At 39.9% G+C, this 27167-nt stretch overlaps 2 protein-coding genes across 2 annotated transcripts in view; both read right to left on the bottom strand.

Moving 5' to 3' along the window:
* Nucleotides 1-511, bottom strand: part of SMCHD1 (structural maintenance of chromosomes flexible hinge domain containing 1) — a 100278-nt gene extending 99767 nt beyond the window's left edge. The window contains exon 1 of the mRNA XM_076329886.1: nt 260-511. Within this exon, the coding sequence (XP_076186001.1) occupies nt 260-439 (180 nt within the window). The 5' untranslated portion in view covers nt 440-511. The remainder of the gene's footprint in view (nt 1-259) is intronic.
* Nucleotides 512-10478: 9967 nt separating this feature from the next.
* Nucleotides 10479-27085, bottom strand: NDC80 (NDC80 kinetochore complex component). The gene is made up of 18 exons (XM_076332223.1): nt 27035-27085; nt 25626-25736; nt 25075-25161; nt 24193-24316; nt 23901-24073; nt 21403-21505; nt 20482-20571; nt 19105-19198; nt 17860-17966; nt 17476-17620; nt 16987-17192; nt 15656-15808; nt 15301-15390; nt 14379-14471; nt 12734-12864; nt 11679-11781; nt 11181-11314; nt 10479-10880 (listed from the first exon to the last, which is right to left on the bottom strand). The coding sequence occupies exons 2-17, from the start codon at nt 25724-25726 to the stop codon at nt 11192-11194; spliced, it is 1923 nt and encodes a 640-aa protein (XP_076188338.1). The 5' UTR covers nt 25727-25736; nt 27035-27085; the 3' UTR covers nt 10479-10880; nt 11181-11191.
* Between the last annotated feature and the right edge of the window lie 82 nt (nt 27086-27167).

Below are 27167 nucleotides of genomic sequence, written 5' to 3'. Positions count from 1 at the left end.
CCGGCCGCCCAACGGACCCCGGCCGGGCGCGCTCCGCCGGGGCCGGCCCCCCTCGCGCCTTGCCTCGCACGTGGGGCTGCGGCACGTGCCGGCCACCCCCCGCGCCGCGAGGCCCGGCGGCGCGCACGGACGGAACGTTGGCGACGGACGGGGCGCGCGGCGCCCCTCGGCCGCGCCCGCCCCCGCCGCCGGAGGGGCGTGAACGCCGCGGCCGGCCCCGCCGCCGCCGAGCTCGCCCTCCCTCCCTGCCCCCCCGTACCTGGCAGACGGCGCTGCGGAAGCCGCGGTAGTTGTCCTTGCCGTAGCTGAGCACTTTCTCGTCCGAATCCGCCTGCTCCCGGCGCCGGTCGAAGAGAAACACGGTGCGGTCCCCGTTGCCGCGAGGCGTCAGCAGCACCGGCCTGCGAGCTCTGCGGCTGCCTCCCGCCGCCGCTGCCATGTTAGGAAGCCGAGGAGACGGAAACCGTCCCGCAGCGATGGCGGCGGCAACGGCGGTACCTATTGCCTGGCCCGCGAGCTCCCCCGCCTGGCGCTGCCCGTCTCGCGCGCGGAAGCTCCGGCCGGGGAAGGAGGAGGAGGAGCCAGGCGGGAGGCTGGGGCCGAGGCGCCGCCGGGCACCGCGGAGGCCCGGAAGGGGATGGGGGCGCCGCGCGCGGCGACGGCCCTGCCGCCGCTAGGGGTGGGGCCAGGCGGGCGGGGAGCGGCCTGGAAGCGAAAGCGAGCCTCGGCGCCGCGACCTCGGAACGAGTTCTCGCCCGCCGCCCCGCCCCACTTCCGCCGCCGTCGGGCGGGGCGGGGCCGGGCCCGGCCGGAGGAGGAGGAGGCGGCGGCGCGGCGCTGCTGTTGCTGCCGCCGCCGCCGCCGCCGCAGGAGGCGCGCAGGCGGCCTGGGCGGGCGGACCGCGTGCTGCGCCCGGCCGCCGCACCCGCTCCGGCGGTTGACGCGCCCGAGGCCGCTGCCCGCCGCCTCTTCCGCGCGGAGGGGGTGGCGAGGGCTCCCGTCGCCTGGCGGACACATCCCCACCTCCGGCAGCGGCGCCCGGCAGCGCCTCGGGCGAGCCCGGGCCACGGTGGCGTCTGCGACGGCGCTGTAGCCGTCAGTTGTCGCGGTGGCGTAAAGGAGAGGCTTGTCCTTGGGGTTGGTGCGGCAGAGCGTGGCTTCAGTCTGGAGGCGTGAAGTCCTCGTTCGTCTGCCTTAAAATAGGCGGGGCGACCGAGATCCATAAGCCGTTGTTCCTTCTTGTCAATGTTTAATGCTTGCAACGCTTTCCTCCTCGGAAGGAAAGAGTTGGTGTGTTGTCTTCAGTCTTAAAAAGCAAATATCAATTAAAAATCTAATTAAAACTTTAATCAAGTTCTTGGGGCTTTGTGTATGCAAAACCCTAATGCCTTTTGCATTGTGCCATTATAGAAGAATGGTAGGACTAGAGTAGCTGCAAAACTGCAGCTGAAATAAAATAATTGTAAAAATAAACACAGGCTTGGCGGTCTTTAGGGAACCAGCGAAACATACTTGTCAGGAAACTGTCAGGATCTTTTGATTTGTCATTCATTTTGGGTGACTAATAGCTTTTCCTCTTATCACAAACAATAGGGACACAGTTGGGATACACTTTATAAGCGAGCTTAGAGACAGAAGTTCAATACTTGCAATTTATGCGTTCAGGTTTCTGGAAGGTGCAGTTTATGCTTCTGATGGGGTCAACTCGGAGAAACTGTGTTCTGAGTTTTGTGTGTTCTTCTTGGTAGTTGCAGTTTGTTCTTTGATGCTGCGTGGTGGTCTTGCATTCTGAGTTTATGCATTGCCTTTCAGTACTGTCAGTTGAGCATAACACTCTGAAGAGTTTCCTCAGTATTTGCTGTCATTTCTGAGAGGAGTCTCTGGTCTAAGAATACATAAATGTTGTAAGTGGAAACATTTTTATTTGTAGTCACTCTTTAATTTGAGGGTGATGTTTTCATTGTCTGATACAACTGCTTGTACAGATTGAGATCTAGAAGATGTACATGGCTGGACACTTCGATCTTTGACCTTCAGGCCCTCTAAAAATGTTACATCCCCCCCAGTTGTAAATTAATTACTTTCAAGCTTTCTTGTTACAAAATTGCATGTTCACTGATCTCTCATTCAGCAGCACTCAAGGGGGTACGTAGGGTGTGTAGTCTTCTTAGGATAGGAGTATGAAATGAAAGAGAAAACTGTCTGAAGGAACACAGTCCTCCTCCTACGTGCTCTGTCCTGCTTGTCTAGAAAAGGTACAAACAGGAATGCTCAGAAGAGTGCAGCTGCTCCTGGTTTATGGACTCTTAGCTTTGAAAGGAAAGGATTGTGACGGCACATAGGCGAGGTTTGTAAAACAGTGAAAGTGACGAACAACAGAAAAAAACCCCCGTCGTGCAAGAACTGAGGTTCATGCAGTTACACTATAAGAAAGCAAATTGCATAGTGGAACTGAGCACTGCGGGGTTTTGTGAGAACAAAGAGCATTTGTGCTACCCAGTTAAGAGAGGAAGGGTCTCTTGAGAGTTCTTATATAGGCTGTGACTCAGAGCCCCTCTACGTGATGACTTGATGAAATTTGGAAGGGCGTATCAAACCTGGTTACTTTATGAGTTTGTTAAACAGAATTTTGTTTTTCAGCATACTTGTTTTTCTAGACTTGAGACAGCGCTTCCATTTTAGAATGCTAGCTACTTCGGGGAAAAACACCTGGTGAATTACTTCATCTAGTTTCAAAATGAATATGCCAAGGGGGGAAGGACGGTTCTACTGAAATGCAGGCACTTCACTTGCATGAAAATAAGGTCCTCGTTACTCAGCCAGTCTGCAAGCTGGTGCCTGCAGTTGCAAAGTTTTAATTCTGTAATATGAAGTATTTTGTTCTATTAACAACTGGGTAATCATTTTCAGTCCTCATGGAAAAGACTTTCTTTGCTGGAAAAAGGAATATTGCTTATATTGATCTACTGGATTTTAAAGTCAGATGTCATGTTATTTTTCAAAATTAATAGTAGCAGTAGAGTAACCAATTATTTGTTCATCTTGCTATTTGATATTTCAGGTAATGCTCAGGAACGTGTTTTTTATGTGTGTGTGAGAATGTATTTATCATTATGTCCTGCCTGCATCTAATTTTTTCATTCAAGGACTAAATCAAGTATCTGATTTCTTTGTATTAGGGGAGAATATGAACTAAGTTCCAGCACTGGACATTTTTAGATAGTAAATATTTTGTATACATGTAATGAAAATCACTGTGTCTTCACTAGAATAAAGCACACGGCCCCTCTAGTAGGGCTTGTTGCAGTGGCACAGTCTATCGAGTGATACTGGATGCTAGTGCCTACGTATGCTTTGTAGGTACAGAACTACAAATTCCACATGACCTAACAAAAAGCACTGCTCTTCCGTAAGGTAACAAAGGTCTTATATCTAAGAAGAGGAGCCTGTGGCATCTTGCATTTAGAACTCCATAGACCTTTGACATGGCCGGTTACAAAAAGTACCTTAGTGAGAACCCCTGAGGTGTGAAACAAAACAGCATCATTACTTGAACCACTGCGGTGCGGAACGACAGTGTCATTACTCAGAAAACCGTCTGAGAGACAGAAGCTAGATGTGGGGAAGTGGGTTATTGAAGTGCTATCTTTTTTTCATTTACTTCTCAGTAACTTGAAAAAAATGAGTGAGCAACTAAAGTGACAAAATTTGTGACACACAATCCAGTTAGTCAAGTTGAGAGGACTGTAGAGACAGTCTATGATTCTGAGATATCTGACCAGTGTGATAACAGATTAAATTGTATTTTTAAAGATTGAAGGCAATACAGAGAGAGATGGTGGAGGAGGGGGAGGAACAATGAACCGTTCGTTCACCCTCCTGCGGTCAAAATTCACTCTGTCATCTGGGCTTTGTGAGTAAAACTCATGTAAATGCTCACTGTTCATTGTGTACTTCATTAACAAAAATACAATGTGACATGCTCATTTAAAATCCAATGGAAATAATGGCTCTGATGACTACAGATAGGGTGTAACTAGTTGTGGAAAGTGTGCCTAAGACGACCGGGATTTCTGAACTAAGAAAATATTAGTTAAAAGTCTAAAAATAGGAAAGATAATCAGGAACTTCCAGTCTATCTTATAAAGCAAGACGAAGGGACATGGAGTTATATTAAAAAACATGCAGAACTGATAGGAAGATCTGCTTTTCGTAAAACATTTGAACTGTGAAATGTTTTCACATAATAAGAATTAATAATTTAGTGAGATTTAGAACCATTTTTTCTTTATATGAATAGAAAGGAGATAAAGAACTAGAAAAAAGAAATAATGAAATTATTACCAGGAGACACACAAATCATATACTTTGGCCTTAGGATAAAATATCCAACTATTACTGAGTTGGAAAACAAGTCATCCTATACCTACTCACTGTAGAGGTTTTTGCACCGTTTTCCAAAGCTGTATTTGGAAGGAGGACACCAGACTGGATGGATACTTGTGGGATTTAGCCTAGCAGCTCTCCTAGGATTGTCATGGAGCTCTTTGAGGGAAATGGTGGCAATACCAGGGAACCTCTGTGAAAAGCGAACTAGCAAGAAGCTCTTGCCATTCACCTGCCAGGGACAAACGACTACAGCCAAAGATGCAGTGGTCATGAAACAAGTTTGATAGCAATCCACTGCGTCTTGTGAGTACCGGTCACCTCTCTCATGGGAAATGAATGAGGATGGACGAAACCTTAAAAACTTTCTTCCTCTGTGAGCCAAAGAAACATGAATGATTCTTCAACAAGTACATGAAAACATCTATCTGACAAATACACATTGGGAGAAAACACAGTTTTTAATTTGTGGAAAGGCTGATGGAGTATAAGATCAATGTCTTCAAGCATTAATATTTTAATAGAACGCTGTTGCTGTTATGCTTGCAAAGATTTTTTTTTTTTTTTTTAAGACCATGTCTGAAGAAGTCCCTTCAACCACATTCTTACAAGTTATAAAGGCTGGGATCAAATACATCATTCTCTCCTGTAAGATGTGTAAGAAATAGGAAAACTTCATAAATACATCGTCACAGAAAAGGTCCTACTACCTGTGTGGGGCATTATGCTTTTCAATTCAAGTTGATATTGCTGCTACAGGGTCTTATTTGAGTATTTTCCAGCCTTTTTGTAGCTGAGCATCATTACTACTAGCTTTTTCTCTGGAAGGCTCCTTCCTCCTTTTACTCTTCCTATCACCTTGGCTCTTGGCACTGTTTTCGCACTCTTCCCTTTTACCCTGGACTAGTGGCTGTTTTTTCCTGAGCCATCAAGGAGTAACTTCATCACCAGCTCCAGTAGCAGTGGCACCATGGAGTCCAAGCCAAAAGGCCAGGCAAGACCAATTGACTGCTTAATCATTTAAATGTCTCTGCATGGCGGTGCCCCATGGTCTGGCTTTTGGGATAGTGACACAGTAACCATTGCCCTGTCTTTCTCATCCTGGGCATCTTTTGCCCTGCAGAGATTCCGCAAGCATGTATCACAGAGTTTTTGTTGTAGCACACGCAACAGACAGCTAGAATTTAAGGAGCTTCTAGGCTAAGCATTTGTGTGCTCAGCACCAACGATAAAACACCTGAGGAATATCTTCTGCGTAATCCATCAGGTGGGAAAGGTTGATCTTTGCTGGTTGCTGGAAGAGATCCTCAGCAATGCTGAATTGCTGTTCTCCGATTTCTTGTTTATTCCTTTACAATTTTATATCTTTCAACTTGGCAGTTTTCCTCTTAAAAAACCCTACACTTGTCTGAACAGTGCAACCTCTGGCTGTAGTTTTCCACTTTCTTGTGTGACTCTACTCTGCAGCTTTCCTTACAACTTTCTTAAAACTGATGGCCAAACCCTTGGGAGCGGGAGAGGACAGTGTCACTATACAGTATTAGTCAAGCAGAGCCCATTACTTTGGTGTCCTCTCTGCACTTCAAATGTAATGTAGTAACCCTTGCTAATTAAGGCCTGCCAGATAATTAGAACCGGTAACTACAGATGCTCTTTTCCAGGCAGAGTAGTGAAGGACTTCCCTTTCAGCAGGGTGCACCAGTAGTCACGTGTGACTCTGCTGGTGTTCAGTGTTCTCAGAAGAGCCATGTGATTTCTACTGATACAAAGGCATTCACTATTCTGAATCCTGGTATGAAAAGTGAAACAAAATTCCATATGTCTTGCTTGTTTCAAAATATTTGTACACATTCCATCGCCACCTCTCTTTCCTTCTGCTTTGGAGTCTGGCCAAACTGGTAAATATTGCAGTGAAGGTGAAATTGTCTGTTACTCCAATTTCGTGTGCCTTTTAAATCAGCCTCGTGCAAAGGCTACTTAAGACTAAAATGCTGATCAGATAAGATGCTGCCAATTAAAATTGTGATCTCACACATGAGGTGCTAGGGAAAACACCATACAGACCACACATCACAAAGACTCCTCGTTACCACAAAGCTGTTGATAAGGACTTCTGGAACAGAGGGACGACACAGTCAATCATCCTGTAGACAGGTGTGTGATCCTGTCTACTTCGGGCAAATGCTGGGACCGGTAGACCCTTATGAATTGGGCTTCACAAGAGGTCCACGCTCCAGAGGGGAGTAGAGTACAACAGACCTGGCATCTGTAACGTTTTATGCAGTACCCTATGGTCAGGCCAGTACCATGGACAGTCTGAAGCGTGACCAATAAACTAGAGCATTTTCTCTGCTTGGCAATCGTTACTGTTGCCTGACCTGTGATAAGTAACAATTGCCTTTTATTCCTCTAGTAAATTTTTAATCTGCAAATCTGAAAAACAGACAGCAAGACTGCATGCAGATTGTCTTCTGCCAGATCTTGCTGTTGTACTGATGCAAACTGACATCTGCTAGAAAAATCCTGTTAGCAAATCAAGTTCTACAGAAAAAGTCTGCAAAATTAAAGAGTTTTCTCAGGCTGACTGAGCAGTCTCTGCCAATCTCCTCATACAGGACTGAAGAAGTCAGTTGACTTCCCTAGGACGTGACATTGGCTAAAGCATCAATGGTGCCTCATCCAGTGAGGACTCTTGAGGGCCGTATGAGTGTTCTGTGCTCCTTCTATTCCTTAAAAAGGAATGGATACCATCAAAAACTTTCAACAAGCACCTAAAATGTAAAACTCCAATGAAGACGCAATAGTCCTATATGGTGGAGATCTTCGCAAGGAAAAACACCTCAACAATACAAGATTTTGTCATGCCAGGACCCTTTCATAGCAAAAAATCTGGAGAGAGCAAGTGTTGAAAAAACAGGTCAATTCCCTGTTCTATACTACTGCCGAAAGAGGAAGGTTAACTGACTTGAAAGGAGACATTAAGGTTTCCACTATTAAAACAAAACAGTGCTCCCCAGAGAAGAGTGGAAGGATAGTATATGTAGTCTCTTCAGATTCTTTGCAGTGCTCAGAATACTTACATACCAAATAATCTATAGAGTAGACATAGGCAAGTAGTAGTTGTCAGTACCCTTGTCCACAAAATCTTCATTGCTTTGCACAGAGTCACTTGGCACAAAAGACCATGGACTTCCTTTTTACTATAGAGCATTGCTGCAGGGAGTTTCCCCTCTTCTTATTGAAGAGGGAATGTCTTCAGCTGTTGGCCTTTTCTTTTGTACTCTTTCCAGAAATAAGAAGATAAAAATATATACATGGTTTTTCAATTCTACCACAAAAGGTGGAGCAGGGATGAGAACTCCCAAAGGCCAAAGTACACAAAATACTAGAAGTATTACAGAACCAACAGAGAACAACATATTGTTATCCAGCTTGGAACTAAAGGCTTGAATAGACATGCAGTACTGTACATTGGCAAAACCAATGAGAAGGGTCCGAGTAGCCTCATACACGTGAGCTGAATGGACACGGCAAAGTTAAAGACTTACCAGGCTCATATGATGCACTCAAGAAGTACTCCAAAAAGAACTACCCAGTTCTTGACAGCAATGCGAGTTTCTGACAACAGAATTTGAAAAATAACATACTCCAGGGAAGAGAACAAAGCTATATAGAGTTCTACCATGCTTCTACAGCATCAAGTGTTATTTTTTTATAACTAGGTAAAAAAAAAATCAGATGGAAGAGTGGTCATGTAAAGGAAATAGTCCTTTAATGCTTAAGATTAAGCATTTGCAATGCAAAAGGTTGGTTGGGAGGGATACCTACGTGCATAAATCAGTTGTCAAAGTAGCTTGGACCCCTGTTCCTTAGAGTTTTTAAAAAGCCATCTATTTTTAAAAAGGTTAAGACAATTTTTATTCCTTTGGAATTTATAGGAAACAGATGTTTCTGTATTTATTTCCTCTACACAATGCACGTTTAACAGCAAGGATAGTCAGGGAATTAGTATCTGCTGCTAAGATAATTACGTAGTTCCTCCAGGAAAATCAAGTTAATTGTGCTTTTTATGTCATGTTTCTATACTTGGAGTAAGAATCTATCCTTCAGAGAAACAGGTTTAAGAAATTTTATTGAGTATAAAAATACATAAACTTAATATGCCTTAAGTAAACTGTACAGAAGATACACTAGCAATAAATGAGGGAACTGTATCCATACAAAAGCCAAAAAATTTAGAAACGACTCATACTACTGAAATGTACAGGTGCCAGTGGTACATTCTGATTAAGACTTTACATTCTGGTAAAAAAAAAAAAGACAAAACCAAGATCAAGAGCAGTAATTATGTTCTAGTGTCTATTGTCTAAATTTAAAAGCCATTTCCAGAATACAAATCAAAAATAACTGACTACCTGACTTCAAATATCACACAGGAGCCATGTTCAAGAAGCATTGAAAAGTTACCTTCATTTTAAAATGTAAAGACGTATTACCTAGTAAACATTGGCCGATGTTAATCTGTTATATTACGACAAAAATCCCCACAGTATTTTACAGAACCTAGGTCAAAGCCTCAGCTGGTTCTGAAGTCAATTCAGTTTAACTGACATACAATAGTTCAGCCCGATAACAAAACCATGTTGCCAACATTACAAATGTAGACTTTTTATTACTCAGACTACTTTAATTTCATAATATTACATTTGCCAGTACATGAAGGAAGGTCGTTGTGACCTTGATTCTTTAACCCATTACCATTGGGTTAGTATTAGTCCTTGGAAATGACATTTATTTTGCTTTCATTTACTCAGTCAACTGACTACTCCACATGGCAAAGAACCTGAAGATACTAATGAACACAAGAACAGTCAATTACAGAAGCAGAGACAAACAGGTATCAGGCAGCCAAGAAAGAGCATTGCCCCTAAATAAGCATATATTTTAAAGGAACATGATTATTCTGTATGGTTCAAAATTTTGCTTAATTAAAAAAGAATATTGCTTTAGATAAAAATATTAGAAAGATTACAAAAGGAAAAAGCTTCTAAAGAGAAGGAACTGAGATTTCATAAGGATTAAGGCTGTTACAGAAAAAAAGTAAGAGTTTGTAAAGGTAAAATGAAAGAGGACAACAGAAGAAAGCACAAATACTACCCACCTGTCAGAAAACTTTTATAGCTGTCAAATTAAATTTCTGGAGTACAACAAAAGAACAGAAAGTCAGAAGCTTAAATAATGCCATCTTTATCACAGTATCTGAAACAAAATACTCATACCAGAGCCCAGAAGATTCACACACTATGTTAAGGACAACTGAGTTTTATATGTGCTCTGCAAAAATAGCCAACGATTGAAGACAATTCAGTTTTTATTTGCAGTCTGTGTTCAGATGGTCTAACTTAAGTTTTGTTGTATATCCTAGGGATCTGCATTTCATTCAAATATTGTGTCTAATAGAATTAAGGAGCAACTTCATTTAGCTATCAGCTGCTAAAAACTTTTGAACAGACTGCAAAGTTGTTTTTATCATTGCATATTTGAATCAGTGATATTTATCACTGGACACTTAAAAACACTCAAATACTTTAATACTTTTATTAGGAAATACCATCATAAACTAAACTATCCAAGACATGAATGCTGATTTTTTTTTTTTTTTTAAACACAAAGGTATATACAGAGTAGATAAGAAGATAACTACTTCCACATAGCACTGAACAAAGAAGTACACATTCAAGAGATAGGGTTACATTTTCTTCAATGTATTTGGACTGGAGCTCCCCATACACTAAGTTTACTGCTACTTTCCTGAGGAAGAAAAATCAAATTGAGTCTGTCCTACCAGTCTAACAAAAAGAATGCAGACTCATTGTAGACCATTTTGATGTATCCACCGTTAGCCAAATCTACAACTGATTAGCTATATTGCCAGAATTCACGCTGTCTTACTTAGAGCTATCTCTGGTATACATATTCAAGAAGTACAGTGAGGTTTCATCTGGGATTATGAGCAGTTAGAGACAGAACTTTGTTTTCAAACTGACTATCTTTCTTTCTCTAGACTATTTACAAGGCTACTGTATAACTACTACTGATCTTTTCAAAGAGGCTTTTGTTAAAAAAAAGAAAGTCTTACTCATGTAAGAGGGGGTCTCTGGGCAGTTTCATAGATAACTGAAAAAGCAGGAGACTGAAGACATTTGGTCTTGCTACTAAAAGAAAGGCTTGAGGAGGGACGTGCGCTGTTATGCATATGCACTAAATACACGTATATTATGAAATGCACAAACTATACTCCAGAAAGGAAAGCGTAACTCTTTTCTCAGTTAGCAATCTTACAAGTTCACAAAAACCACTAGTTATTTTTAAGTAGTGGTATTTCAAGTTGTCAGTACCCTCTGCATTTGTGCTGTCACTTGCGGCTCCATCTTTAAGTCCACTCTGGCTTGTTATTTTAACAGGTTAACTGTAGTCTTGTCTTACTACTGTTCCTAGAAGAACACAAATGATTTGATTAAAGCAAAAGTGAAATTAAGTTGTTGCACAGTTGTCTTGTTACAGATGTTTGTAATCATGTATAATATATTGCAAGGAGGAAGTGTAAGCAAAGCCCTTTTTAGGAAAATGCAAATATAGTTTAATTCTTTAATATATTTGCATCAATAAAACAAATGAAGTTCATAAACATTTGCTTACACTTAAAACCAGTTTCACTGCTAAACACAGGAAGTACCCATCCTTTTAGAAGGCACCATACCAGAGCTTCAGAAACACAAAATTTTCATCTTCACCTTTTTGGTAATTACAGATTTTCAGCCTTCGTTTTATAACTGTCTAGAATTCTGGTCAAGATTGACAATAGATCTTCAGACATGAATTCTTCATAGTCTCTGTCAATTTTCACATTCTGTTCATCAAGATATTTCTAGAAAAGAGTTACAGAAAGTTTTAGAACTATCATAGTCTCTGTTGTACTGGTTCTGCTAAAGCATTTTAAGTAGTCATTGCACAGGTTAAGTGATTTCAGTTAAACACTTCTCTGAAAGATGTCTACCAGAAGCAGATAAAACCTGACAGGATGTTACTGCTGAAATTTAATGATCAATTCTGATTATTTATACCGAAAGTTTTGTCAACAAATTTATTCAACTAGAATCCACAGACTCAGTGCAGCAGCCCTAAATAACTGATACTTTATTGGAAAAAGTAAGTTCTAATTTCCATGTATTTAACTGCAGTTGCAAATGTCTCTAGAAAGATTTAATTCTGAATATCAAATTTTAGCTTACCTCTATAGATACTACATGAGTAGCAATCACTTCTAAAAGACGATTCAAGTTATCACCAGCTTTCCTGCTCTCTTCTGTTGTTGTTTGCATAACAACTTGATATCTAAAAAGTAAAGACACTCAAAGTCACATCTGTAATTATAAGATTCCCCGACATCTAAAACAATCACTTCACCAAGTCTGATATATCGTCATGTTTAGACATAATTTTTTCTATTAGTATTAACTTGAACCATTTAGATTTGTATACTAATACTCAACTTAGAAGAAAAAGGACTGTATTGTGCTAACTGGTAAGAAACAAAGTGGAAGAGACAGTCGGAAGAGACAGTCGGAAGAGACAGTCGGAAGAGACAGTCGGAAGAGACAGTCGGAAGAGACAGTCGGAAGAGACAGTCGGAAGAGACAGTCGGAAGAGACAGTCGGAAGAGACAGTCGGAAGAGACAGTCGGAAGAGACAGTCGGAAGAGACAGTCGGAAGAGACAGTCGGAAGAGACAGTCGGAAGAGACAGTCGGAAGAGACAGTCGGAAGAGACAGTCGGAAGAGACAGTCGGAAGAGACAGTCGGAAGAGACAGTCGGAAGAGACAGTCGGAAGAGACAGTCGGAAGAGACAGTCGGAAGAGACAGTCGGAAGAGACAGTCGGAAGAGACAGTCGGAAGAGACAGTCGGAAGAGACAGTCGGAAGAGACAGTCGGAAGAGACAGTCGGAAGAGACAGTCGGAAGAGACAGTCGGAAGAGACTTTCCAGACTTTAGGCTGTAAAATGCAGTTGTCACAAGTTTGGAAACAAACTAAATTTCCTTACTACAACCATATATATATGAAAAAAATTACATGGAAGACAGGAGTTCTGATACAGGAGACAAATATGCTAGCAAAATATTAAGTGTCGAGGAGAAACATCTTTGATTGTGAATTTGTGAAATTAATATACTGAGATGGATACCCACTCACCAAAGAATTTTGCATTAGGATTCAAGAAAGTGTCTTTATCCTTAAAACACAAACCCCAAAATAAACTACGCAAATAACTTGACGTTATGGGCCTTACTGTCGTTGAAGATCATGCAATTCATTTGTGGCTTCACTAAGACCTTCATTGACACCACTCTCAAGTAATTGTTTATGCTTCTCTAACAATTCCAGTTCATTTGCACATTTTTGCTCTTCCTCTTCTGCCTCCTGTAAACATAAGAGGAAAAAAATAAAAATAAGCTGCATAACTCAGGACTAATTAGGATTTTTCTCCTTTGTATTACCTAATTACATCCTGATACTTTAATTCAGAATTCACACAAGTAACTACGAACTCACAACTAAAAAAACCCAAGGACATGCCCCCCAAACCTAAAGTTTCAGGTATCTTCTGTATCATCTTCCACTCAAAACCAGCCTAACCTTCCCTTTATTTCTCTAACTGTATTTCAAGGTCTGTGTTGCAGCTATCTTCCCTTCAAAGTTCGTCTCAAAAAGTGTTATTTACATACTTTAAATAGGTTAGAAATGGAACATGAGGAACAACTGTTTCTAGGTTAAAAAAAAAATCACATTTGAGTAAGAAAATTGCTTTTCCCTTGTGTCTGAAAGATGAGTACAAGACGTAAGTAAACATCTCTCCAAGGAGAATGACACTGTTGACACTATACTTTACACAATTAAATGCACAAAACCAAACTAAATTCCACCATCACCTGAACATGCAATTCTGGTAAAATTACTGGAACATCATCCTTCAAAAATAATTTTAATACTGAATTCTTATGGATAGCATTTTAAAAATTACACGAGGAATTACACGACTATGTCTTATAATAACCATCCAGTTGCAACTGAGTATTTTATGAGTTCACCTTAAGAGAAAAGCATATGAACAGCATAGATCAAAAGCTAAGTCTCAGGCGTTTTTGAAAGCAATAAGCTAAATGAATTGCCTTCAGCCACCTAAGCAGGTATTAGCAATGAAACAACCCTGTTTTGTGGTTATAGCACAGAAGTTTGGATTTGTAAGAGCAGATGTGTTAATCACTAGCTTAGTTCAAAAAGCATTTTTCTCCTGGGCACCACAGTCTCACCAAAGCCATGCTATTAGAGAAGTTGGGAGGTACTGAAGCAGCCACTTAGCTGTTAACTGAGAGGGCTACGTTTTGTTGCTAAACTTGAAGTGAGGGAAAGGATAGGGACTGCTCCCCCACTGGGGAAGAAAAACAAAGCAAGCAACAATTTTATATCATTAAAACAATTAATGTGCTTTTAGTGAAATAATGTGTTCCGTAGTTTTTAATAAAGTGATTAAACTTGTTTAGTAAATACAGTTTTTAGTATATACAAGGCAAATTCTGTAAACTCTCAAGTCTCCTTCAAGCACATGCTTTGAGACATCCTGAGGTCAGGAGATGATTGCCACTGATTTTATTACTGGATGTAGTAACTTATGATTTACAGGATCTGCCAAAGTATGATGCCAGATTCTCTTATGAGAAAGTGAAAACTGACTCACTTAAGGTAGCACTCAAATATTTCTGAAAAGAATGAGGGAATCCTGCAAGAGGAATGGAAGGAGGCAAGGGCGGAGGTCCAAACAAACAAAAATGCAAACCAAAACCTTATGTATAAATAAGTACAAATATGTATAAATAAATACAAAGGATAAGGATATCATTAAGGATAAATTGTCATCAATCTATAAGAAGTTCTACCTTAAGCTTCTGATGGTAAAGGTCATCCAGCTTTTCAGCTTCTTCTTTCAGCATTTTCACACTGCTTTTCTTTTCTACTACCATTACATTCACCTAGAATGAAAACATGACCAAGAAAATATAATTCAAAAAGAATTCCGACATATAAATCCATGCCATCAAAAACAGCAGGTGGTAACCCAGAAATATTTAAACTGGGCCAGGCTGGGATGGCATTAATTTTCTTCATAGCAGCCTGTATGGTGCTTTGTTTTGGGTAAGTGGCTAAAACAGTGTTGGTAACACACCAATGTTTTGGCTACTGCTGAATAGCACTAGCACAGCATCAAGGCTTTCTCTTCCTCCCGTGGCCCCTCAGTGAGTCGGGTAGGGGTGGGCAAGAGTTTGGGAAGACACACAGCCAGGACAGCTGACCAAAACTGGCCAAAAGGATATTCCATACCATATACTGTCATGCTCAGCAATAAAAACTGAGGTAGGGGAAGAAGATTGGGAAAATAAAAATTCTCCTTCTTCCAATCCATCCTGAACCCAATATTGCTAAAAATCTTCCTGATGACAACTTGTCAGTGATGGTAAGCCACACAGACTGGAATAGGCAACTTACTAAAACCAAATCTTTCCAATGTTTATGGTCAAATGTATGTAAGCTGCATAATCTTCAATGCAGGGAATACACATTATTTCAACCAACAGGAGTCCCTAATTCTCACAAAAACTTGTAGGTTCCATCATAAATAAAGCAATCTTCTCACAGCTTTTCTCCCCACTCCCCCAAAAAACCCCAACCCAACAAGAAAAACCCCAACAAAACCAACCCAAACAAAAATCAACCCACCACACTTCACCCATGCAAAAGGTCAAATGAGACCAGCAGATAACATTATGGTATCTTAGCCCTAATCTTCATTAACCAACACACCTGTTCCAAAGTATCTTCCAAAGTCATTTTCCGTTGAGTAGCTTTCCTAATTTCTTCCTCAGTCTGGTTTATGATCTCCATAAGGGGTGCCTGTAATACACATACAAGAAGATCTGGCTAATGCAATTTGTTAGTTTGAACTAAGATGTACCCCAGTACATCTTTTTCCTCTCCCAGTTTTATTTAAGGCTGCTGTACCCTCCAATACCAAATTTCCTTCCTATACGATGATGTAGTTATGGCAAGGCATCACACAAGCTTTTCAGTGAGGTTAAGAGAGACCTTTCCAACATTTCCAAAGAAACAGATTTTTTTGTGAGTGGTAACAGAAACATTCAGTGTTGACTCTACTTACCTTGATCTGAGTTCTGTATTTGACTAGGCAATTTGGTCCTGCCTCAGGATTAAACTGAATCTCAAAGTCATGGCCTTTGGAATTCTCAGCACTTACTGGAATTAATTTCAGCTTTCGAGCCAGTTTATGATACTCTGCCAGTTGCATTTCGATCTGTTCAGAGGAAGAATCACAGAAGAAATACAAGTGAAAAGCTTTGCAAAAAGTATTCATATAGTACTTCAAACATGTTTCCGAGTTGCTGTGTACAAACATGATTCCATGTCATGCCACAGTATGCAAGAGCTGTATGTATTGACAGTCCAGCAGTTTGCATTGTTTGGATTAAGTGCTGTTTTATGATTCTTTCAGAGTTTGCTTTGCAAGGTTTCTCAGTGTGTATGGGTGAGACTGAATGGTTTCACCTGTGGTTTTCCCTACTCATCTGCCATATTTTTTCCTGCCTCAACTTTTTGAGTATTAGTTGATAGGGAAGGAAAAACATGCTTGGAAATAATACAAATAACTAAAACAATGATCAGTCATCATGTTGATATGCCTCGTCTCATTGGTTTTTGACAGGAAATGCAACATAAATTTTGTTATTAGGATGAGTGGTTAACTTGAGCATACCTCTAGACAAAACTTATTAAATGCTCTATGTTCTGATTAATGAGTGTGATTTATATGCAAACACCAAACAACATAAGTATTCTTTCCAGTTTTATGTGCTTCATACTTGCACAGTATGAGGAATTTAAGTTAATACCAAGTGCTTGATAAAGCATAATCCTGCCAAATACAAAACTTTTTTTTTTTTTAGTTCTCCATTTAGCGAAGCAGAAGCTTTTAAATCGCACCACTTGCAGGACCACATCTTTTCATTCTGCTTGAGGGAATTGAATTTGGCCCTTAAAAATCTATTAGAACTTCCACGTAAGGGACCAATCTGGCCCTAAATGCGTGCAGAGATATTGATTCAAAGCACTAGTTTTGCATTAATTCCTTGCTATGAAATCTTAACACAAGCAATTTCAGGCTAATGTTATCAAAGCTCTTGATGCTGTAAGTGAGAGCTGACAGTGGTGCATATTCTAGCTATGCATAGTCACTTATGCAGCAAAATGTGAAAAGAATACATTTCCATTATGCTCAAAACAGAAAAGGCAAAAAAAAAATTTTTCAGAGAAATTATAAACAGAAGCCATTCTTGACACTTTAGCCTGTTAAGACGTATCTATGCTGCTGTTAGATTATTTAGGAAAGAAGTTAGCAATAGTCCAAGTCCCACGTTTAAGCTTGCATGATGAAAACTGATAGACACCTCTCAGTGTAGTAGGGTTTTCACATACCGCCTCTTTATTCCTAGCATATTTTAGCTCTTCATTCCACAGCTGATGTTCTTCTGCTTCCATTTCCTTAGTCAGCTTGTTAATGGTTTGCTGCAACTCATTTCTCTCATGATTTATTCTCTCAATGTCCGCAACTGAGTACTTTTGGTTATCAAAGATGTGCTGGAGCCGGGCATTCTCCTGCTTCATTGCTTCTACTTCCATTTCTAAGTTCACAAAACATTTGTGAAATGGATGGAAAATACCAGCCTATATAGTTAAACCTAATCTCTCTGTATTTTTATGAGTAAATAATATCTGTATTTCATTGCACTAGTGTACAAACAGCTATCAGCCAAAAAAACCTCTTTATTAGCAATCCATTTTGGAAAGTTTATTTGTAGCATCATCATACACTAAGTATCTCACTCTATCCTGAAGCTGAGAATTACAATTATTTTAAACCTATTTCTAGCTTCACTATCCCATTTTTGACCAAGGCCTTCTTACCCGCTGTCTCAACTTCCTCATTAACACCTTCCATTTTTTGATCAAGGATGGCTATATGAGATTCCAGATTAGCCAAATAAGCCTGGAATTTCTGGACATCTGCTTGAAGAGACGATTTCACGTTTCGTAGTGATACTCTACGATCCTAGTAAATGGATGGAAAGAACAAGCACTATTATATTAATCTAAAATAATGCTCTTACTTTCCAGACAAGACCACAGAGTAATTGGTCAACTTCAATAGTATAAATATAAAATTAAAGAACTTGAATAAATTTTTATCTCTGTGACAGCTGAATCAAGTTAAGCATCTTTAAAATAAAATGGTCAATAATAGAAAATTCAACTCCACCATATAAACAAGCATAGACACAATTTACTAACCGGCTCGCTTTCCTTTTCCTTTTCTAGTCTTGCAATCTCTTCGTGAAGTCTTTTGTTGTCAGCCGCTAAACTTTCTATCTGGAATTCATCTATATTAAATAAATCCTCTAGGGGGAAAAAAAAAAAAGGGATGGTGTTTACAAATTAATCTCACTGAATATCACCACCTAATCTGAGTATCTGTGCTTCAGCTTCAGCACAGTAAATACTCATTATCTGGACAATTATTTTAAACTAAAAAAAAACCAACCAAACCCCAAAACAACCAACAAACCCATCAAAACCACCTTTCACTAGAAAGCAAATAGGCAAAAAACCCAAAACAAGCAAGAGAAGAAATGAGTTTTTCAGTCCTCATATCATAAAAGAGCTCAAAATCACTCCTGTGAGGTCAGAGTTTCCAAACTCTCATACAGCCCACACTGTAGGATAGTGGTTGTTAGACAAGTTTCATCTGTTGCAGCTTCACAAGGTAGTCTGATTTGTATACTCCTTTCTCATCCACATACTTCCTTGCCTCGAGACATCTTGTCCCTTACTTCCCTCAGGCTTTGCCAAACAATGGCATGATTACTTTTCCCTACTAATATCTAGTAACAGTATGGTAGCTTGTGTTTCCTCTCCAGCTGATGGCTCCAGCTTGCAACAGAAGTGTCCTTAGTCTGGCTTTTCATAGGAGGGCACAGAAACCGAGAACTATTTTTCCTCCTTGTTCTGATATTCTGTTTGTATTTCTGTAGGTAATGAAATGAACAAGTCAAAAAAATTAGTAATTTTCCATCTCCCTGAAGACAAACACAGGTGCATGCTGAATCATATATGGGAACCTTCACAACAGAGTTTGGAACTCTTGCAGACTGTTTTCAGAGAAGCTGAACTTTTACTCAGCAGACATGCATCCTCTAGTCATATTTTTTTTTTTTTTAATTAATTTGTCAGACAAACAAGAATCAACTGCATAGATGGAATTTGCGTCTGAAGAACTGTATACTGCTTTTCTGTCACAAAGCCATTGAAAACAATAGGGATACACAGGTACAGCTGACAGCAGAGCATGACTCGTCTGGCTGTACTAGTAACAATGCATAAAAAGAAGAGAATTAAGTCAAAGTAACTGAGAGTTACTTGGGAATTTCAGGTTCCCTTACCTCAGATCACTTTCACTTGTAAACTGAGCAGAACTGATGCTAGGAGAAAAGAAACCAGTAACACAATTAAATACTTCATTAAAACATGAAAACTTACTTAATTTTGACTGCACTTCTGCATCCAGTTCTTCAAAGGTATCTCTCCCTTTCATGAAGTGCTCATAGCACTTTACAGAGTAGTCCATGAATAGCTGTAAACAATTTAAAAAGTTTTCATTTCAACAATTCAAAGGGCTGTGAAATGTCTAGATAGTCTAAATCTACTCAACCAATGGAATTAAACAGACACCAAAAATATCTTTCACTGGTTTGACTGCACTTCTGTAAAAATCAACTTTTTTTCCTCCCTTTAAACATAGAATGTCAACAGATTATATCCAGGCAGAAGGAGGCATCTAGAATTCACATTAAGAAAGGTCTGGAAATACTTCATAGATTATTCTGGGATACCTAACAAGGATAGTAGATAAAATATTTAAGAATTTATTATCTTGCAGCATATGATCCTCTCAGGCTAGTTCATGGAAACTGTAGGTCTGTTTAACAGACCTCTTCAGTAAATACGACCACTATACTTCAGATGTGCAGATGTCAGAGAACTGATCTAGAATTAAAGAGATGTTATCCTTAAAGAGAGGTTACCCAAAAAGAATTTAATGGAGCCTAAGTTACAGATCTTTCAGAAGCAATTACACCAGTATTGTAGATTTTCTTTCAACATATATGCATATGTATCAGTGTATAAGCACACATTTAGTTTAAAAGCATTTTTACTTGTCAACTGTCAGGTCTCTAACCTTAGTTCAAAATTCTGATTTAATTTGATTTTTGCAATTTTCTAATTAAATGTTCTGGCACATCATACAACCCCTTCCAAACATCTGCTGTAAATTAACACTGAGTTAAATCTGAATAGTACTAATAACCCATGATAAATTAGAAAGAAAGCAAGCCGCTGGATTTTTTAAGTGCCTGAATTACATTGCCACCCTATTTTGTGGCTAGCAAATTACACATTATGACCAATTTTTAAATGGTAAATTGAGTAGATACTGGCAGGAGCCACCACATTTATAATTAAGTCACCATCTTTTCTAATGTTAACAGCAGTACAGTTTAGACTCAAGTGCTGAAGAGAAATATACCCGAGACCCTACTAAGACAATGAACAAACAGCATAATGACTCCCTTTCTCCACAAAGGAGAACAGAAACAGTAGCAACTCAGAATAAATCATTTCAATTTAATACCCAGACTTCACCAACAGACTGACCATGATGCCTGCTCAGGAAACTAGTTCATCAGACTTTTTATATAATGCTACTATACTTCCTACAGAAGCCTGTGAATATAAAACTGAACAGGATATATAAATACAGTTAAAATTGTTGTGTCATATATTTAAATTGTGCTGTTACAGCATATGGCAAAATTCAGTTGAACAATTCTGATAATCATTTACTTTTTATGGTACCTTATTATGTACAATTCCATCCTCCGTCTCTCCTCCCCAACTCTGTCCATCATCAAATGATGGTGCATTTTCCCTCATGGCAGCATACAACTGAAAGGCACAGGTGTACGTACAAAGAGCAAGTGTGAAGATCCCCATTAGTTTTCATATTAGTTTCATGTTCATGATAAGAAGCAGAGTAACACTGGATTAGGATTTCAGCAAGCTGAAATGGTGCTGCTTCAGAATGTGACCAGTCACATCAGGGTAATGAGCCTGTGTTTAGTTGACTAAAAGCACAGATGAAGAGGCATTAACTGGACGTTCAACACTGCCAAATTGCCTTGCTAAGCCAAGTGTGTCTTTTCAGCATAAAGTATGGGATTTTCATGTGTGCCCAATTCAGCAGTGGTGAACTTCTGTCACAGATTCCAAATTTTGCTCAGACCTGAGCTGGCAGCAACAGAGAGTTACCACTATTAAAAAAAACAAACAAAAAACCCCCACCCAAACCCCCACTCTATACAACATCACAGGACACTTGAATAATTGCTATTGAAAATTCCATCTTTAGAGTTCAAATTTATGAGAAGATGGCAGATGTCACAAGAAGATCTGCACTGAAGATGCACGATTATACCCATTAACTTTTCACATTTTTATGTATGTATAAGTCATAATTTCCCCCCTTCTCATACACAAGTTTATCCAGTGCACACAGTAAAAAAAAATTATCAAAATGTGACATTAAAAACTCAGTTTAAAAGTTATTAAAAGTAAGGCTAAGGGCTAGCTCCCAGATGGCAGGTAAGAACACCTACCTTTTTCTTTACATAAATGTCAAACAAAGGTATTTTTAGAAAGCATTTAAGAGATCCGTATTGAAAATAACATTCCAGCCTGAAAACTAGAAATATTTGGCTTAAAGAAGACAAATGCTACCTTGACACAATCAATTAACCAAACCAAAGCTGTCACGATCTGAGGCCATGTGTGTGGTGCTCCCACTGTGTACATGGAGCTTTTTGACAAAGGAAAGGGGTACCTACAAGGCAAAAGAAAATACATTTTTAATAGCTGTGGCAAACTGATGAAAACAAAACAGCACATTTTTACATGTAGATCAAGGCATAGAAGGAAGCACAAACTCAATTGTACTTTATACTGTACATCAAAGGGAGATAAGCTGAGTTCTTACAGCACTATTTTATTCAATTTTCATGGGTTTCTCATTTTGTGATTCATAGAATATCTCAAGTTGGAAGGGACCTGTATAAGGATCATAGAGTCCAACTCCCTGCTCCTCACAGGACTACCTAGAACTATACCATATGACTAAGAGCATCATCCAGACACTCACTGAACTCTGACAGGCTTGGTGCCATTACCAGTTCCTGGGGGAGCCTGTTCCAGTGATCGACCACCCTCTCAGTGAAGAACCTTTTCCTAATGTCCAATCTGAACTTCCCCTGATGCAGCCTCATTCCATTTGCTCATGTCCTATCGCTGGTCACCAGAGAGGAGATCAGCACCTCCCCCTCAAGGAAGTTGTAGACTGCGATGAGGTAACCCCTCAGCCTTTTCTTCTCCAAGTTGAACAAGCCAAGTGACCTCAGCCACTCCTCGCAAGTCTTGACCTTTCACCATCTTGGTCACCCTCCTCTGGACACTCTCTAATATTTCAATGTCCTTTGTATATTGAGGCACCCAAAACTGCACACAGTACTCAAGGTGAGGGCCGCACCAGTGCAGTGTAGAGTTGGACAATCACCTCCCTCAACCGGCTAGCTATTGAAGAAATGTTTGAAGAAATGGACTTTTTTTGCATATCCAAAGATTAGGAACAATTAAGGCCTCATACAAAAGTGTAAACTATTCCTTCATAAAATCCTTAGCCCCTTCCTATTCAGCTTAGTATGTTGCCTTGGTCTTGGTAGCAGCCAGATCTGTCCTTCTCCTTCTGAAGCTACTATGGGAGGAGAGATGGGCACTGCAGTACTAAGGAAAAAGGAGTGGGTGCCCTGTGAGCATGAGGTGATTCATGATGAGACAAAGACCTCAAAGGAAAGGCCACAAATGCAAAGGAGGAAGTAATAGTCCAATGGATGATGTTTAGACTTCCAAACTGGGCGTACAAGCCTGACGGATTTCTTAACATATGAAAACAAACTGATACATGGGAGTCCTGTCCTTCGAGGGCAAGATTCTTGCTTCTTGGGTCAAATGCACTTTAAAAACAGAAAAGCAGCTGACAGTCAGCTTAATGTCATGCAATTATGGAAAAGAATTTCAGAACAGCTGCATATCAAAGTATTAATATTACCTATAAATACAGAACACACAAAGGCTATACTGCTAATTACTGACATCCTCTCAAAATCTTCTATAAATCAAGGAACACAGAAGTGCAGATTTTATTCCGTCTTTAGACTGACAGCTGCCCAAAGTTATTTTAAGAACATAGCACAAGAAGCTACTGATAAACTGATAGTTCTAAATAAGCGCTCATGAGCCATTCAGCCTGAGAATTTTTTAAAATTAATTATTTAGGTCCATTTTCTAACTCTCAAAAGACAACTTAAAGTGAGTTCTCAAAATAAGTCTTTTTATCCAGGATTACACTCTTGGTGGAGCAGAGTAAAGCCTCTTGAGAGCAACTGCCTTTTCAACATTTCAGCTAGGTCAGCCGTTTCAAATGTTACAGGTTAAAACAAAATTTTATTAAAATACTGAGAAGTGAACAGAACAGACTTATACCTACATCTAAGGAGCCCTGAATCTTTGACACCATCATGGGCTCAAATCTACAGAAGTAAAATAAACTTCGCTTTTTTTTTTAATGAGACTGAAAATTCACCGTTATCAACAGGCAGAGGATTTTCTTTCTTGGAAAGTGTTGGTGCATTATGATTCCAAACACTTACTGAACAAGATTAGAAATAAAACACCCAGCTACTTAGTGTTTTTTTCATCTCAGCCATTTTTCTTATTTCCACCCCCTGCTTTGAAAGCAGAATGAGAGAAATTACAGGAAAAATGATTTTTAACTAAATGAACCAGATCCAACATTCTGAAATTGTTTTTTAGTTCTTGGATTTTAACAACGAACCAGAGGAGTCTGTCAAAAAAAATATGTCTGTCTTTTAAAGTTTAATACAAATAAAGATAATTAATTAGATTTTACATTACAAAGCAAGCTTCTAAGAGCCTATAGTTCTGCAAGTTCAAATATAAAATGTATAGTAGAGTCCGAGAATCAGAGAGTAAACTTAGAGCTAAACAAAAGTGAAAGAAAATAATCACAACATTGTCGTTTCAGAGTCTCATCTGAATAAAGAAGCCTATCTATTCTCTCCAGCTATCATGCAGAATTCTTAACTTTTAAATTTCTAGCTGTATCATATCTATTTAGCACAAGAGACTGACAATAATGATCTTACCCAAGCTCTTTAAAAACTCTGGGAATTTCCTCTTCAAATTTTGAGTCGGGCAGTTCATAAGAAGGGCAGAGAAATCCATAGATAAAAGTGAAGATTTTTAAAAAGTCCTTAACCGATGGAGACTGTAGTGATTTCATGGAAACATTATGGGCGTAACCATTCTCAACAAGAAACTGAGAAAAAGAAACATGGCACATTAGTCACTAAATAAAATCTAAAGTTGAAACCATGAAAAATAAGTATTTTGATTAGTATCTTTTATGCCTAATAACATACGTTGAGAATAAGTTACCTCACAAAGCTGCTTGATACATTGTTGGATGAATGCCTTGTCATGAAGTGGCCTGGGATCTTTGATCTTTTCTGTACCAAACACACCATACTGACTGTTGCGTGAACCTCCAGCCCCACTAGTTCTAAGAACAGAAAATAAATACAGTTCTTGTGACAATACATATAAAGAACTGTCTTAATGTTTAAGTCACTACAGTTGCTACTTTTATGCTTCTTTCGCATTTTTTATACAAAGGGATGCCTGAAGGTTTCTCTTTATCTAGGATGATTGGAAAAACAACATCAATCAGGAAGCCATGATGCACACATACAACGGATGCATCCTAGATTAACATTTTCTTCAGTTTATTGAAAGAAATAGTTTTATAGAGCAGAAAAATACCCCAAAGATGAAGAAACAAAATTATGTAGGTGATTGAAAATAAAGACTAAAATATTTAAGGAATATTTAAAAGGCATAGATCACTGCAACACTGTGGTCCTATGAAAGAAGATACCTGCAAGACATCAGAACACAGAAGCCATGAACTAAGCTGAAAGATTATAGAACCTTGGAAGGTTTGCATCTGAGAGAAAAGAAGAAACTAAGGCAGAGTGTGCTAGAGATATTGTTCTTCCTTAAATAGGCAAACGTATTGGGGAGCTCTTAAGGTCTGCAGTGCATATCATTCCCAAGAGGAAGAACAGCTCTCAAAGCAATTCCTGCTCCACAGAATTATTGTTTAGTGGTCAAGGAGTGGAGGAAGGCAGACATGAAGGTCTGCTGGCCTCAGCTCCATTACTCCCTATAATGAAAAACTGTCCAGAGAGAAAAATTACAAAATGATGTGGGACTGTTATTGTTTTAATTTGCAGTACAGAGAACTAAAGCTATCAATACCTCTTCCCAAAAAAGCTGACTTTTCTTTCCGAAGTTCCGGGTGTAGGTTTGCTCATGCTTAGCTTCCCAAACGTACCTCTGTCCTTCCTGAAGGATAGGAAGAAGGATTCAAGTGACTATTTCTACCATTTCATCTTTTGCTCATGTAAGAAAACTATAAACACATGCATATAAGCCTAAGCATCTTCAGCACAGCAGCATCTTAGAAAAGTCAACTGATTTTAATACATTATTTGTCCATTATCAAAACTACTTCTGCAAGAAGATTTATGAGTATACATTTTATACACACACGCACCCAGCCACCTCCTAAGAAATATGTAAGAAAACGTGTTACAATCTGAAATGTGTCACGGGTATAAAATAGATTAAAGAAAGTTTTTTGCAGAACTGGAGCACTTGCGCAAGTATCCTTGGCTGCAGGGAGTTTTCTTCTCTCTGCTCCCATTTATTTTTTCAGTTGCTACTCACACACTCAAACACACTACAGTAAATCTCTTCGGAGTTAGTTTTATATACCTATTCTTAGCAAGATGATCAGCAACACTTACATCTGAGGTGTTTGAAGACCCATCTTGTTGTTGTCCTGCACTCTGAGCGCCATCATAGATTGCCGACCACTGCTTCCAGCAGTACTTGAGCTTCGTCTCATTGTGACTAAACTGTAAATCACAATCTGTCAGTATTGGAAAATCCAGGATCTAAGAGTATTTGCTTTTTTAAACACCACAATGACTTTCTAAAGGGTCAGAATAAGCAAGTATAGAACTGTACTTTGGACCAACCGGTGTGACAGACAGTTTACAGAAATATTGGGTTCTCTTTAAAAAAAAAAATTAATAGGAAAAAAAATGGTGTATGTCAGACTCCAGAACTACATAGCAGCAGCCACAACCTTTCAAATTAACTATTTTATTGATGAAAGTGCCAGTGCTTGTTCCAAACCTACTATTTTGCCTTTATTTATATCTGGTCATTTCTAACCTACAGGTTCCAAAAGCAAAACGGCTTAAGAAGTTTTTCACTCCAATCAGCTGGAAGGAAGGCCACACTAACATGACTACTGTTTCTAGCATTTCAGCCATCCATCTGTTCCTTAGCCACTAATTCTGAGCCTGCTTATTGATTTTGGAAATGGTCTCACAGTATCATAGCACAATAACTGGAAAGCCTACTCTGAGATAATACTAAGGCTATCTTCAGACTACACACACAAAATATAAATCAAACTGGAAGTACTGAACTGTCCCCACAGTGGTATTAAGTAGGATTTTGAGGTAAATAGAATTAAGTCTGCAAAAAATGCCAACTTTTGCTCTCTAAAGAGGATCTATTTTATTTGTGGGGTGGGCTCAAATGACTGAATTACAACTAATCGAAAAACCTTCATTACAAACATTACCAAAATACATTATCAATATAAATTATGTTTCACAATTACACTTCTAATTCCACTTCTCACAAACCATGACAGAAGTTTAGCTTAGGCCCACTTCATCGGGCAGCTTATCCATGACCTCATTTTCTCTGGGGAAGGGTCCGCATTCTTCCATTACTTTACCCGGGATCCACCACAGACAGAGTAAATTGTTTTCGTAAACATACCAAGTGACTAGTTTAAGAGCAGAGTTTGCTAGAGTCAACACGCCAGCAGAAAAAAGGTAGGAGCGCGGCAGAACTGGGCACAACTACATCCACTCGCACTAACAGAGCGCTTAAACCGTACCAAAGGCAAACAGGGGAGCCAGCGACGTCTACACGCCAACACCAACAGCCCGACGCTCCCCACCGCCGCGGGGCCCGGCCCCCTTACAGCCCCGGCTCTCCCGGGGACCAGCGGGGCAAGTGCGCACCACCCGCCTCACAGACGCCGGTCCCGGGGTTGCTGCCGCCTGCCCGCCCCCCTCGGCGGGGAAGACCCACGCCACGGAGGGGCCCGTCTCAACAGCCCAGTCGTTACCGTTAACGGCGCCGACTCCCTCCTCTCAATTTCAAATCCGCCCGCCGACTACGTCACGCAGCGCGCCGCAGCAGGATGAGGAGTGAAGGGACGCCGGGGGCGTGTCGTCACGCCCACTTGCCTGGCCGCCCAC

The sequence above is a fragment of the Aptenodytes patagonicus genome, chromosome 2 (genome assembly GCF_965638725.1).
Source record: "Aptenodytes patagonicus chromosome 2, bAptPat1.pri.cur, whole genome shotgun sequence".
NCBI lineage: Eukaryota > Metazoa > Chordata > Aves > Sphenisciformes > Spheniscidae > Aptenodytes > Aptenodytes patagonicus.
This window is presented reverse-complemented; position numbering and strand designations above follow the sequence as displayed.